Source organism: Salmo trutta, chromosome 18 (genome assembly GCF_901001165.1).
Source record: "Salmo trutta chromosome 18, fSalTru1.1, whole genome shotgun sequence".
In the NCBI taxonomy this organism is placed as follows: domain Eukaryota; kingdom Metazoa; phylum Chordata; class Actinopteri; order Salmoniformes; family Salmonidae; genus Salmo; species Salmo trutta.
Genome location: NC_042974.1, coordinates 29,115,733 through 29,131,380, shown reverse-complemented (window position 1 = coordinate 29,131,380; position 15,648 = coordinate 29,115,733). Strand labels below are relative to the sequence as shown.

General features: G+C 44.3%; 1 protein-coding gene across 19 annotated transcripts in view; it reads left to right on the top strand.

Annotated features, from left to right (window-relative positions):
- The window catches only part of LOC115153152 (collagen alpha-1(XIII) chain), a 118,808-nt gene that overhangs the window by 78,644 nt on the left and 24,516 nt on the right, over positions 1-15,648 (top strand). For 11 of the 19 annotated variants that reach the window (XM_029698256.1, XM_029698262.1, XM_029698257.1 and 8 more), the window contains 8 exons: positions 1,666-1,731; positions 3,505-3,597; positions 3,755-3,796; positions 3,919-3,936; positions 4,558-4,584; positions 5,093-5,128; positions 10,167-10,193; positions 14,662-14,706. In XM_029698256.1, coding sequence (XP_029554116.1) covers positions 1,666-1,731; positions 3,505-3,597; positions 3,755-3,796; positions 3,919-3,936; positions 4,558-4,584; positions 5,093-5,128; positions 10,167-10,193; positions 14,662-14,706 — 354 coding nt within the window. Of the gene's footprint in view, positions 1-1,098; positions 1,141-1,665; positions 1,732-3,504; positions 3,598-3,754; positions 3,797-3,918; positions 3,937-4,557; positions 4,585-5,092; positions 5,129-10,166; positions 10,194-14,661; positions 14,707-15,648 lie in introns of all 19 variants that reach the window. The other 8 variants (XM_029698259.1, XM_029698268.1, XM_029698251.1 and 5 more) reach the window with 7 other exon arrangements.

Genomic DNA, 15,648 nt, shown 5'->3' with positions numbered 1-15,648 from the left:
GAATATCAGTCTGTGCCTGATGTTTTTCCTGGAGAGAAGTGGTTTCTTTACTGCCCTTCTTGTCACCAGGCCATCCTCCAAAAGTCTTTGCCTCACTGTGCGTGCAGATGCACTCACACCTGCCTGCTGCCATTCCTGAGCAAGCTCTGTACTGGTGGTGCCCCGATCCCGCAGCTGAATCAACTTTAAGAGATGGTCCTGGCGCATGCTGGACTTTCTTGGGTGCCCTGAAGCCTTCTTCACAGCAATTGAACCGCTCTCCTTGAAGTTCTTGATGATCCGATAAATGGTTGATTTAGGTGCAATCTTACTGGCAGCAATATCCTTGCCTGTGAAGCCCTTTTTGTGCAAAGCATTGATGACGGCTCGTGTTTCCTTGCAGGTAACCATGATTGACAGAGGAAGAACAATGATTCCAAGCACCACCCTTCTTTTGAAGCTTCCAGTCTGTTATTCAAACTCAATCAGCATGACAAAGTGATCTCCAGCATTGTCCTCGTCAACACTCACACCTGTGTTAACGAGATAATCACTGACATGATGTCAGCTGGTCCTTTTGTGGCAGGGCTGAAATGCAGTGGGAATGTTTTTTGGGGATTCCATTCATTTGCATGGCAAAGAGGGACTTTGCAATTAATTGCAATTCATCTGATCACTCTTCATAACATTCTGGAGTATATGCAAAGTGCCATCATACAAACTGAGGCAACAGACTTTGTGAAAATTAATATTTGTGTCATTTCAAAACTTTTGGCCACGACTGTACTGTTCATGTATTTCCTCCTTCTCCCTGTCTCTAATGACATACAGTACTGTATATATTTCCTCATTGATACCTCAGCATACAATTTTACTTGATACATTTTATGTTAACTTTAGTTTCAAACATCATTGCCACTGAAATATTGCTTTGGCAAGGTCTGAGGACATAACTTCTTTTTTTTTTACCAAAACCTCAAGTTGGAAATGTATACCGCATGTAAAAAAAAAAAATAGGCAAGTTGTACAGTGCAGGTTCTATGCAGAACGCAATAGGACCATACAGTATTCTTCACCTCTTTAAAAACTGTGTCTGATAATACTGGTGAATCTCAACAGAAGCGACGTATTGTACAGCCTTGTGTTGGAGGATTGGCCACAGTAAGTCTGTGAACTGTACTCTCTCTCTGGCAAGACTGAATCCTACCTGATCTCCACTCAGCTGCAACAGGACAGGGGCCAGGAGTAAAGTTGATCTGGAGGATTGATGTATAAACAACTCAACTGCTGCCCCTATGGTCTTACAAGCATTCAAAAGGGCTGCCTGATATTAAGTAAACTGACCGCATCCAATCTGGTCAAAAACGAATACCTATTCAATTACCGGTAACCAATCTGACCATGGAGGGCACATCAACCCCTCCCCTTTGACACCAACTCCTGCCCCCCTAATTTGCCCTGTTGTTACTATTTCTCTCCCACCGTCTCTCTCTTCTCTCCCTGCCTTGACAATTTCTTGCTTTTCATTCTCATGTTTTGTTTTTATTTCTCTCTTTCTTCTTCCCTTCCCAACCCCACCCCCCACCCCCTTCTCATTCTGTCCTGTTTCCTTACCCTGGCCTCCCGGTGAACTTGTCGCCCCGTGACTTTCTTACACCGCTGGCCACCTGTGCTTTGTGACCTCAGCAGATGTTACCCATCCCCATGCGAAACATGCCCCCAATAAACCCTGTAATCCTAAAGCGCCTCAAGGTACATTTCTCTCTGCCCCTTCCTGCCCGTTTTTTCCCCACTGGATGCTAACCGCCGTCGACTTCCGCCAACCCTCCCCATAACCCACCGCTAACCCGTTATGGCACCTGTGTGTCTCAAACCTGAATTCTGTTATAGCAGGAAAAGGACAGAGTCTGAGACACAGTTGGAACAGTTGATAGATTTAGTTGGAATCCAAAAAGAGAAACAAATCAGTAGTATTTACTTTGAACATATTCGTGACTAGAGAGGGTTAAGAATAAAAACAGATACATGCAGTAGATTCTATAAATAGGCCCATTTAAATTCCATTAACGTAAATGAAATGTCGAAAAAGCCCAATTTGGCTCTTTCACAAACCCTGCATTGCTGTGGGAAAGAAAGCATTTTTTGTCTGGCAAAACATTAAAAGCTTCTATGATTTTCATAACCTTAGCAAAGATATGAAAAGAACAGGAAAGAAAAGTTACCTTTTCTGTCAGGATGGGAGTCTTCTCCAATCCTCTTGGTGGACTTTCACCCTGGCTCTCTGAAAGGACCTTTGTCCCTCCCAGGTGCACCACTGTTGGCATCCCTCCTCTATCTTGTTTTGGCCAGGTGTACAGTCTCGCTGTGCCAGGATAGAGTACCTTGTTTGGAGACAATGCAACACACTGTGGTATAACCATCAATAAAGACATAGAGGGGAATTACCATCCAGACCCAGGCCGAATTGGCTCTGTTTTTTAAATTGAACTCCTGGAATCAGTCCTGTGCAGCATAACGGAATGTGTTCATTTCATGGAAGCACATCCGGATCCTAAATCATGGCCAGACACATACTGTAAAGCATGGGATGGATAAAATATGGATCTAATGTGGATGGATGTGTTCCGGATTTTTCAGAGCCTCGATGTCTGGCCTGGCAACAGAGGCTCAGCTTGAGCTAAAGATGGGGTCCTTGCAAGTGTTAGTGTAGCCTACTCCACAGTGATTAGGGAGGGTTTTGAATTCAAGGCCAAGATTTTGTATTGTGACTTTTCTAAAGTTAGACCACATGTGCAGTAATAAATCATCTGTTTGGGTATTTGTTATGTCATATCTAGTCATTCCTTTGAATAAAAACGAAATGACCGTGGAGATATCCAGAAATGTGGTTTTAAAGCCAGTAAATGCATTTCTAAGACAGTTCGCCATTGAATATTTTTTGAGTTTGGTCAAATAACGAAACAGATGGTTTGACATAATCAATGGGATGATGGTATGACCACGAGCCCTGCTAGACTCTAGAATATTAAGACAAGTTGAGGTGTAGGCCTCTTTCCTCTTCTTATCCTTTCCTCGTTGTAAATACATTATTTGACTTTTTCTTCTATTTTGTGTTGGATATTCCCCCTGGCTCACAGTTGAGTTGCCGCAGAGCAACAATAAAGAAAGATCAGTTGAAGTTTATTTTTTATTTTTTTTAAGTAACATGTCACTCAAATATCCTAAGATACCACAGAAAAGATTACTTGTGCCCTTGTTATGTCAATGAGTTGGTATTGTTAAAAACAAACTGGTTTTGACAGAATAAACCATTGAAGGACACAAAAACACAAAATATATCCTGGTGGTATTCTCTCCAAACCTGGTGCTCAATGAAAAGAAACACCCTTATAACCACCCTATAGGCCTTGATTCCTGCTAATATTGCCCGCCATAAAATTCCCAGCATGTGTAGTGCTGTGATGTGTTGTGTTGGCATGGCCTGGCCTGGCATCGACTGGCAGATGGTAACTGAAGGTCTCTCAGCAGGGCGAGCCTGGAGCTCAGGGCCCAGCAGGACCTCCCGGGCCTCCAGGGCCCTCAGGGACCTCTGGACTGAATGGTGCTAGTGGACCGCCGGTGAGTCCCCTCAGCCAGCTGACCACCACCATCAGCACTGGACAAGTGACTCTATTGAGGAAGAGGCTATGGCCATGGAAGTGGAAATGTTATGAGTGTTTGCCCAGAAAATGATTGTACTGTATCTGTGATGTATATTTCTGTTAATCTGATGTAGGGTAAACCTGGTGAACCAGGAAAACCTGGGAAAGATCTAAGGGTGAGTTTGTTTTGCCTCTTGCGTTAGCCGGAACTTATGTGTTTTCCTAATAGAAAAAGTAGATGGAAATCTGGTGTTGACCTGCTTGTGACTTCTTCATTTTCCTTCCCTATCTTCTCCAGCTCCTATCAGGGATGAAGGTAAACATGATTTGTATTTTCCGTAATCAACACCACTATACATATACTACACACGAATGGACATGTATTTCCACTACTTATAGCTGCACATACTGTATGAAACGCAAACGCTCCGTGACTGGCAGACATCTCTCAATTGTCGAAGTGTAGCTTCCAGTCTTTCTGTATCTGCAGACGAATTCATGTTGGGAAGCCTACATTTGTGTTCTCTGCGTTGCTATTGGACTAGAGGACTATATTTCCCCTGATTACGTTCATTGCCATGGATTATTAAGAACGGGGAATTTAGATATGTGGGCCATGGAAACAGACAGGGTCTGTAAAGCAGCCCGCCCAACCAACTTCTCCATAAAAAATGAAACCAAGTTCATATCACAGCGGGAAGTTGAAAGAAATGTGCCCTGTAACTTCTGATTGGGCTTTCACAGCGAGGAATACCTTCCCCTTAACTGGACTGTGGTGAAATATAGCCATCTAGTTGGAAACAAGTCTTTGAACTCCCCAAATTGAATTGAAGTAGTGCATACTCTTTTGTTGACCTGTGCTTGTAATGAAAGAGGAGGCGTAACTACAGTACATGTGTTGTCTGTTATTGTAATATGAATCTTTCTGTCGTTTCAGGGTGAGCCAGGCATGGCAGGAATAAAGGTAGGTTGTGGATCTCAATTAAAGCTTAAATCCATAGTTCAATTGAAATGTGTGGTCTCTGGGAATTCATAAGTTGTGCATTGCATGATTTATAGGTATTCACGACAGCGGAAAAGTAATGACCGTCTGTTTTTCCTTTAGTAGTGGAATTTTATTTTTGATGAACCCATCTGCTTTCAAGCACCCGAAGCAGAAGGAAGAAATATTTCATGTAATCATCCCACGACTTGATTGAAAAATCCGCTGTTTGCGGCTTGTCAGAACTGCTACATTCAGATAATGAATGTGCTGATCACCAATGGGCTGCGTCTTCTAGCAGAAGTTGCAGACTACGGATAGGAACTTGGCGAAATCCAGTTGAAAAGGAAGAGTTAGGTGGATTAAACAAGCCATTGCGATCTGTCTTGCTGTCGTCTGCAGTTCTACATCGCCTTTTAACGCTTCTATTTTCACCCTCCTCTTTCTCATTCTGCTGTCTCTGTTTCACCTTTGTGTCTTTCTTCCGTAGGGTGATGTTGGCCCCGCTGGTCCTGAAGGCCCCAAGGTATTGTTATGAACAATATTACCTGTTGATCAGTCTCATTTGACCTGTTCCACTCACCACACTATCAGCAGGACCAGGAATCAACATGTAACCGTTCCTGTACCTCAGAGTACTTCCTCTGTCAATGATATAGCACAAGTTTTGTATTTAGAGCTTAAACTGATCACAGTCAATTCTAAATTCTATTTGTAAACCTCAGGCCCAATTGCAGCCTGTCTCGCCCCTAGCCATGGGCCTTCTCTCCCTCTGCTTTTATCACTTCCTTTAGTATTGTACTATACTGTATAGGAAATCCAGGGATGGTCCCATACCATTATTGATTGAGGGAGCATTCCTCTCCTACATGCACACACGCACGCACACGCACACACACACACACACACACACACACACACACACACACACACACACACACACACACACACACACACACGCTCCCATTGGGTGGCTGTTGGAGCTAACATTGGCTTTGAGGTGCTGCAGGGGGCATGAGAGCCGTGACTCTTAAACTCTCCACGTGTCTGTCCTTCTCCACTTTTCCATGGCTTAATGGACTTCCTCTGGTGGGCTCACACTCACAGCCGCTGCCCTTCACTGAACTTGGTTCAGCCAACACACAGCGTGACTGCATGGGAGTGGGGGTGGGGGGTGGGGTGAATGTGGCTCCCGCAGTGGTCTAAGGCACTGCATCTCAGCGCTAGGGGCGTCACTACAGACCCTGGTTCGATCCCAGGCTGTTTCACAACCGGCCGTGATCGGGAGACCCATAGGGAGGCGCATAATTGGCCCAGCTTCATCTGGGTTAGGGGAGAGTTTGGCCGGGGTAGGCCGTCACTGTAAAATAAAAATTTGTTCATAACTGACTTGCCTAGTTAAATAACCTCTCTTAGGCAGGTGGGACGCTACCGTCCCACCCACGGTTCACACTATTCAACAGCCAGTGAAAAATCAGAGCGCCAAATTCAAAACCACAAAATGTCATAATTCAAAGTTCTCAAACATACGACTATTTTACACCATTTTAAAGATACACGTCTCTTTAATGTAACCACGGTGTCCAATTTCAAAAAGGCTTCACGGCGAAAGCATAAAGTTAGATTATGTTAGGACAGTTCCAACACAAGAAAAACCACACAGCCATTTTCCTAGCAAGGACAGGCGTCACAAATACCAGAAATTCAGCTAAAATTATGCACTAACCTTTGATGATCTTCATCAGATGACACTCCTAGGACATCATGTTACACAATTCATGCATTTTTTGTTCGATCAAGTTGATATTTATATCCAAAAACAGCCTTTTACATTGCCGCGGGATGTTCAGAAAATATTTTGCCTCCAGTACTACTGGTGAATCAGCACAACAATTTACAAAAATACTCATCATAAACGTTGATAAAATATTAAACTATTATTCAAAGAATTATAGATGAACATCTCCTTTATGCAACCGCTGTGACAGATTTCAAAAAAGCTTCACGGGGAAAGCACACTTTGCAATAATCTGACTACTGTGCTCAGAAAAATACACTAGGCAATACAGATACCCGCCATTTTGGAGTCATCTAAAATCATAAATAGCATTAGAAATATTCACTTACCTTTGATGATCTTCATCAGAAGGCACTTCCAGGGATCCCAGGTCCACAATAAATGTTGTTTTGTTCGATAAAGTCCATAATTTATGTCCAAATAACTCTTTGTTGTTTCCGCGTTCAGTAAGCTACTCCAAGTGTAGGAAGCACGGCCAAAATGCCACAACGAAAAGTAAAAAAAAGTTATATTTACGTTCGTTCAAACATGTCAAACGTTGTATAGCATCATGCTTTAGGGCCTTTTTAACTTAGAACTTCAATAATATTCAAACCGGACGATTCCAGTGTCTTGAAAAACGTTTTGGAACACAGCTAACTCTCATGTGAATGCACGCCAATGAACTCATTTGCTTTCCTGAGTCAACAACTTCCAACTACCTCTGTTCACTCTCTGTTCATCATAGACGCCCCAAACAACTTTCTAAAGACTGTTGACATCTAGTGGAAGTCTTAGGAAGTGCAAAATGAACCCTAAGTCACTGTGTGTTCGATAGGCAATGACTTGAAAGGACTACAAGCACCAGACTTCCGACTTCCTGGTTCGATTTTTCTCAGGTTTTTGCCTGCCATATGAGTTCTGTTATACTCACAGACACCATTCAAACAGTTTTAGAAACTTCAGAGTGTTTTCTATCCACATCTACTAATAATATGCATATTCTATGCATATCCTGGGCCCGAGTAGTAGGCCGTTTAACCTCTCTAGGGTATGTGGGACAAAATGGTCCCACCTACTCAACAGCCAGTGGAATCCCGTGGCGCGATATTCAAATACCTTAGAAATGCTATTACTTCAATTTCTCAAACATACGACTATGTTACACCATTTTAAAGACAAGACTCTCGTTAATCTAACCACACTGTCCGATTTCAAAAAGGCTTTACAACGAAAGCAAAACATTAGATTATGTCAGCAGAGTACCCAGCCAGAAATAATCAGACACCCATTTTTCAAGCTAGCATATAATGTCACATAAACCCAAACCACAGCTAAATGCAGCACTAACCTTTGATGATCTTCATCAGATGACACTCCTAGTGTCACGTCCTGACCAGCAGATGGAGCTGTTGTAGTAGTTTTGGGGTCAGGACGTGGCAGTCTTGTGTGTGAATGTTCTGTGTTGGTCTTGTGACTCCTGATCAGGAACAGCTGGGGATCGTTGTTCCTGATTGGGAGTCATATATGTAGGAGTATGTTTGTCACTTGGTTTTGTGGGTAGTTGTTTTTGCACTGCGTTTGTGAGCCTGCAAAACTGTTTCGTGTCGTGAGTATCATTTATTGTTTTGTCAAGTGGATGCTTTACTCCTTTTTTGGTAATTAAAATATGAGTATCCTCAACTCCTCTGCATTTTGGTCTTCCCTGCAACACCACGACATAATCTGTGACACCTAGGACATTATGTTATACAATACATGCATGTTTTGTTCAATTAAGTTCATATTTATATCAAAAACCTGCTTTTTACATTAGCATGTGACGTTCAGAACTAGCATACCCACCGCAAACCTCCGGTGAATTTACTAAATTACTCACGATAAATGTTCACAAAAAACATAACAATTATTTTAATTGAGTAGATAGCTCGCCATCACAGGCTAGCTATTTTGACACCCACCAAGTTTGGCACTCACAAAACTCAGATTTACTATAAGAAAAATTGGATTACCTTTGCTGTTCTTCGTCAGAATGCACTCCCAGAACTTCTACTTCAATAACAAATGTTGGTTTGGTTCAAAATAATCCATAGTTATGTTCAAATATCCTCTGTTTTGTTTGTGCGTTCAAGACACTATCCGAAGGGTAACGAAGGGTGACGTGCCCGGCGCGTATCGTGACAAAAAATGTCTAAATATTCCATTACCGTACTTCGTAGCATGTCAACTGCTGTTTAAAATCAATTTTTATACGATTTTTCTCGTAAAAAAGCGATAATATTCCGACCGGGAAACCCTTTTTTCGTTCAAAGACTGAAAATCTAAAATGGACTCTTCACGTGCACGCGCGCCCCCGTCTCATTGTTCTCAGATCGACCACTTACCAAATGCGCTACTGTTTTTCAGCCATGGGCTTCAAAGTCATCATTCAACCTTCTGAGAGCCTATGGGAGCCGTAGGAAGTGTCACGTTACAGCAGAGATCCTCAGTTTTCAATAAAGAGAGTGTAGAAGGCCAAGAAATGGTCAGAGAGGGCACTTCCTGTTTGAAATCTTCTCAGGTTTTTGCCTGCCATATGAGTTCTGGTATACTCACAGACACCATTCAAACAGTTTTAGAAACTTTAGGGTGTTTTCTATCCAAATCAAACAATTATATTTCTGGGCAGTAGTAATAACCAGATTAAATTGGGTACGTTTTTTTATCCGGCCGTGCAAATACTGCCCCCTACCCTAGAGAGGTTAATTTGGGTACGTTTTTCATCCGGCCGTGAAAATACTGCCCCCTACCCTAGAGAAGATAAAGGTTAAGTTTAAAAATGCACATAGATAGAAAGAGGGAAAGAGATTGAAAAGGGGAAAGAGAGAAGAGGACGATGGGGTAGCGATAGGGGTTGAAAAGAGAGGTAGAGAAAGAAAAAAGAGGGAGGACAACAACAGCCTGCATGGCTCCCACATCCCCCAACAAAACAGGGTCACATCCACACAAGCCTCTGGAGCAGGTTAAACGTCTTAGCCATCTGGGCATTGTCAAACTGTTTGGCTGCTGCTGTCAGCAAACCACAGCCTCTCTATGACACGATCCGCTCTCAAAGTCATTAGTACACTTCCTCAAGTGAGATATACAGAGTTTGAGTCAAACTGTGAGTTTGTAAAATAGGTATTTCTGTTTGGCAATTGCCATTTCATTTATGTTTGACCCCTATTTTGAGGAACTCTGGAAGAACCAACAGCTTCCAGCTCCTAGTTATATTATTGCCTTGTCAACTCCAGCTTTCCTCCATCTCACTGTTTTCCCATGACAGAGCCCCAAAAAGTTCAGTCTGGTTTATGAGGAGGTTGAACAACCCTACAGTAGGTTGCTCAGAGGACAACCAAGACTAAGGCTTAACTAAAGCCATGGCCATGTTTTTACGAGAGTAAGTTCACCGCTTTGAAAGTTAGTGTTGCACTAGATGTTCAGAGGTGTGTGAGTTACTCAAATGTGAAGGCATTGAAATACAAACTCTCCCATGTTTCCACTGCACCCTGTTCCTGATGGAGGATCCAATACCTTTTTGTAGCTGCGTCAAGAGTTTGTTTATGGGTCCACTACTATCAGAGTGTGTTGCACCATCTGGTGGAATTGTACAGGGCTGTAACTCCATTTACAGAGGCACAAGGAAAGGGTCTTCCTCTCAACTTTGACTGGCTGTATTTTCATATATTGAAAAATAAATCATAGGAATTATTTAGAATATGTGACTAAATGTTTTGTGTTTCTCTTGTCTTTCTCTCTCCTTCTGTAGGGACTGAAGGGAGAGCTTGGACTGAAGGTAAGAGCCGTATTATAATATCTTTCTCTGTTGTTGGTTAGATAGAAGCAATGGTGTCTCACAGGTTCTATGTGAATTTCTCTGACTGTCAAAAACATGACGTGGGAGTTTAGGAAGCTTATTGTTTAGCTGACACCCGCTGAAGCACAAACGCACCCCTCAGACCCCACACCACTGAATTTGGTCCATTAGTATATTTTCATGAATGGGCTGAATTATTTTCACTTAAAGCCTCACAGGATAGGAGCCTCCCAGTGAAACATGTGATAGTGGGTGTGCAGCCACCAGACGGTAGCAGGTTGTAAATAATATTATCTAAAATAACCCGGGAGTATTTATCTGTAGACACAGATCATAGACAAACTCTGGGCTGGTTCCTGAATCTGGCCCAGATATCATCCCAGTTCAAAAAGCCCAAGTGGTGCGGTCTTGTCCTGTGTAATTCCCTCCTGTTTGGTAGGGCTTGATGGAATATTCATTTCCCTCACTAGACCCCCCCACCCCCCTTCAGTCAAGGGACCACCATGCGAGGCTCAGAGCCCAGAGGTCTAGACGTTGACATGGCTAGGAGACGTTTTTAGGAGATTTATGTAGCCCACTTTCAGAATGGAATACTTATTTCCCTTGGTAGCATTGGTTGTCTTTTGAGTCCCTCTATTTGAGTCTTTCCTCTGATGATGTCTCCATCCACACTGTAGGGAGGTGAGGGGAAGAAAGGCCTCATAGGGGAGAGGGGAGAAAAGTACTGGCAGCTATATGTGGAGTGTGCCATCTGAAGTTATTTTAAAGATAAATTGAGCACTGTCTGTGGCTTGATTTTGTTATTGCTTGTTTGAGATAATTACCCTAATATAGTTTGTGCTGTTGAACTAGTTCATTTGAACATTGATGTTTTTTAAAGTAACTGTCCAGTGAAAATCCCACTTTTACGATGTCTTCTTCTGTTAACTCATACCCAAATCATTTTGTTGACTTGCCCTATACTCGTATTTGTGGCCAAAGACTAAATTGGAGACAACATTTTTTTCAAAAACCCCACCAAAAACTTGTATCTCAAACAAACCATTTAAAAAATGCTTGCTATTTCCTCATAGAGTATGATGTCATGAGCTGGTCAATCAATGGTCTAGAGGAGGATGAGCTGACCACTCAGCGGTCTACTCCCACACCATTCTGTTGTTGGGGTACGCCCACACCATTCCAACACAGAAAAGCTGCTTTTTAACATACCTAATTACCATTTTTTGAAAGGAGAACTATTTCACTCATATTCTAAGTCATTACAGGTCATATTTCATACTGCGCTCAGAACAGGTGCATCCACCAAAATAGAATAGAATTCCATAATTGCGTAGCTGGTCCACACTCAAAAAGGAAATTCAAGGTATCTTTTTAGTATTTATTTAATTCAGGGGTGGGTAGATAGACAAACGTTTTGGCCTTCGTCAGTGTCATCAGTGTCTCCTCTTCAGGTGCTCTTCTTTATTTTGAGCTTGTTAAGGTGTAACGACCGACAGGTGCGTTCGTGTGCGTGCTCCTGGAACAGGCACATGTCAATAATGCATCACAAATATACAATATAACCACCCCTGAATGAAATAAATACTGAAAAGAAACCTTGAATCTCTTTTTTCTGAGTGCCGACCAGGTCATATTTCGTAGAAATCTGGAAACACTGGACAGTTACTATAAATCAGAAGGCACACGTTTATTTCAGTCATCCCAATATGTGGGCAAATTATCTTATACATCATGTGATGCAATCAAAGAAACAGACCAAACAATCCTAGGATGAAAAACGTTGTGTCAGAGAAGGCGCCACACGGGGGGTGGGAGGAGCCTTCCAGAAGAAGCTGTATTGCCCATCTCTGACCGGAAAGCTTCAACAACAACAACATGGTTGCTCTCATCCTCCCATTCACCCCCCTGGGATTTGAACACATGTGATCCCCAGGCCTCTTCAGTCCTTTGACTCAGTCTCTCATAGACAGTGAGCAGCGCCCTCTGTGGGACATTCTCCAGTGACGTGACTGGATGATGTAGCATAGCCACTTGTTTTCTTACCTGTCAGCTCCCTGTCATACCGACTTTGCCCTCCTTGAGTCTCGGACTCATGGCCGACCAGTTTCCATGGTGAACATTCCCGCTTCCTCGACCTGAGCCGCCCGACACAGCAGTAGCAGCTGCCGTGTGTTTTCCCCATTAGACTCCACAGACCGAGGGATTGGGAAAGAGAGGGAAAAACACTTCAAGGAAGGGCGCTTTTAGCAGAGACACGGTATCCACAGCAACAGTGGGGCTGTGAGAGGAATGGCTCGAATTGTTTTATAGTAAAGAGAAAGCGCTTTTGCAGGAAATGTTCCAAAGCTACACTATATTCACCTTAGGATTTGGGATTTGCCTCTGCCCAAGGGAACTTTGTTCTATATTTATACTCCACAATGTTGGATCAGGCTCACAGTATTGTACAACCAGATTGTAATAAAAAGAACAGGTAAAGGATTGTGGCATGGGCCATAATCGTTAATGTCCACATGGTGCCGACCACAAGTCTGACCGAGCTACTTCCACATCTCCCGCTCAGCAGGATACAGTCGCCAGGCTACAGGCTACAGTCGCCAGGCTACAGTCGCCAGGCTACAGTCGCCAGGCTACAGTCAACCAGGCTAGACATAGAGGAAGTGAACAGGATAGCCATAGACCTCCTCCTCTGCTCTGCTTTCGTAATGGTGAACAAGCTCACCGTTGCCGTACAGGGGTTCACCATTAGCCCTGTAATGGCGGATGTCTCCCCCCCGGTCTGGACGACTGGTTGATTTAATGAGCCTGTTAGGCTGTTAGAAAAGCCTGCTTTTGAAATGTCTCCCTTGGGTCAGAGCTGTGTGGGCACTCCCAGACACTCCAGTCAGGAAAGCAGACGACAGAGACCCAGAGACAGTGGATAAGGTGACAGTGGTGCTCAGAACACAGGGGGAAGAGGTGTGTGGGGAGGTAGACTTTGCCAAGCCTAGCGCTTCAGACACCGACCGTCTGTCTGACTGAATGGGGCTCTGCCCTCACTTTCCCTCGAAATCAGAGAGCCCTAGACCAGCACAGCTGGAGAGCACATTAGACCAGAGGGGAAGACAAAAAGTAGGCCTCTCTATTCACCTACCTAGTGCTATTATTCCTTTCACTTGCCTCAGATCCACTCTGGTAGTGGTAGTAGCTGCAGTGGCCATTTTAAGGCCATCTTAAAGTATCTCACACTGTTTACGCCCTCTTTACTGGTGTATCAGAGGGATCATTACAGTTTGTTTTGAACAGATGATGAATCTTTTCCCCTGTGACCAACAGGGCATTTCCTCTGAACTGGAAAGGCCATGACCGCATCGTTTCAATAAAGAGATTAGCCTATTGATAAATCAAGCACCAGGCTTATCAGTCGACAGATTACGCGCGGGCCTACACCCATGGAGTTTCATACACACACGCCGGTGTGAAAATAGAACCAGGGGGTGGGGAGTGACGCTGACGGGTAGGGATAGCTAAGTAGATGGGAGGAATGGTGCGAGCTGATTAGAGAAGCAGGAGATCAAAGGGAGCTGTGCTTCCTGTTTCTTTGCTGTGATTGCTGGGGGCCCCTCCATGTGATTAGAGCCATCGTCGCTCACCTGACCTGATCCCTCCTGGCCAGGGGGCCCGCTCAGCGCTTTCATCTTCTCAGAAACGGACGGACACTCTATCCCCACGTGACAACCCCCTGACGGGTTGGTGTGAAAGCCATGGGGCAGTTGGGCATGCGGGGGCTGTGGCTGCGGGGGCTGTGGCTGCGGGGGCTGTGGCTGCGGGGGCTGTGGCTGCGGGGGCTGTGGCTGCGGGGGCTGTGGCTGCGGGGGCTGTGGCTGCGGGGGCTGTGGCTGCGGGGGCTGTGGCTGCGGGGGCTGGGCTCTGGCTCGGTGCCCCCCCCCCCCCCCCATTGGTCCAGTACAGTCTGCAGTCTACTGGCGCCCCATCCTCCCCCCTCCCACTCTCCTCCCCCCTCCACAGTGAGCCTGAACCACAGCACCTGTCAGAGGCTCCAGCAGAAATGCACTTGCTGAGTGTCTGTCGGTAGGGTGGGGGAGAGGAGAGGAGAGTTGCCAAGTTGGGTGATGCCACCTGCCCCTTTGTCAGACGTAGAGGAGTCAGACTGCCGCCTTTGCTCTCTCTGCCAGGGACGTTCCACCACTCCTCCCCATGTCTCTGTTCTTATTTGTTTATGTAATATGCTTTTTCTCTTGAGGATCTTGGTCACGGACATTGATCATTTGTTTTCATTACTTTGATACATGGCAACAACAAGTTTGTTTTGGTTGGTTGAATTGTGCCTCCAATTGATGCGTTTTCATTTCAGCTTCAGTGTGTTTCGTCAATACTAACTGTGTGCTGTCCTGCTTGTTTGGGAACAAAATCGCTGTAGTTATTGATAATCAATGTCCTCTTTTAGGGGGACTTTGGTATGCCGGGAATGCCAGGGAAACAAGGATTGAAGGTAGTCCACCCATGTGCAACTATCTCCTGACCTTTCACCCTTGTCCTAATCCATCCTGTGCATACAGTGTGTCTGACAGTGTGCATACTGTGTATCTGAGATGAAATGATGGGAGCAGTCCAGTGTCTTTCTCCCTCCATATTGTTCCTCTCAGTCCTTTGTTTGTCAAAAACAATTTGGGAGAATGCTTTGTATCTGTTAACTGGTAGTATACTCTATGCCAGAGGTATTCAAATCTAACCATATGAGGTCCGGAGCCTGCTGGTTTTCTGTTCTACCTGATAATTAATTGCACCCACTAAATCAGTCCCTGATTAGAGGGGAACAATGAAAAAGGGCAGTGGCACCGGCTTGGAGGTCCAGAGTTGAGTTAGAGGGCTGTGTTCCCAGTATGCTGTCTGTTGAACTGCCTGACAAAGAATTTCCTAATCCAAATGTTCCCCAAAATACAAGTCAAACCAATGATAAATAGTGCATTGCCTTTTTGAGTAATAGTCCCAGGTCCATGGTTGTTCTGCATCTTGATTTAAGAACCAAATCTTGACATTCATGATTAGTAATTGGAAATGGGGTGTAAATTGTTACGAGAGAAGTCACCCTGGTAACTTTTGGCATAAGACATGGCATTTGAGTCTCAGCAAGTCAAGTAGATACTGTATAAGCAAGCGAGAGGCACCGGTTGCGTCCCTAATGGCCCCCTGTTTCATATCAAGTGCACTACTTTTGACCAGGAATAGAGTGCCATTTGGGACTCGGACCACAGCCGCCTGCTATAAACCCGTGCAGGTCCTGTGGTCACAGCTGTGACCATGCATCATCCGCCGTGTGTCTCCTCGTTAATCTAGCCAATTGAAGAGGGGAGCAAACACAGGGATGAATTAAATAACTCTCGTGTGCTCTTCACTATTTATAGCAACCAATTTCGAGGGTTAATCGGCTTGC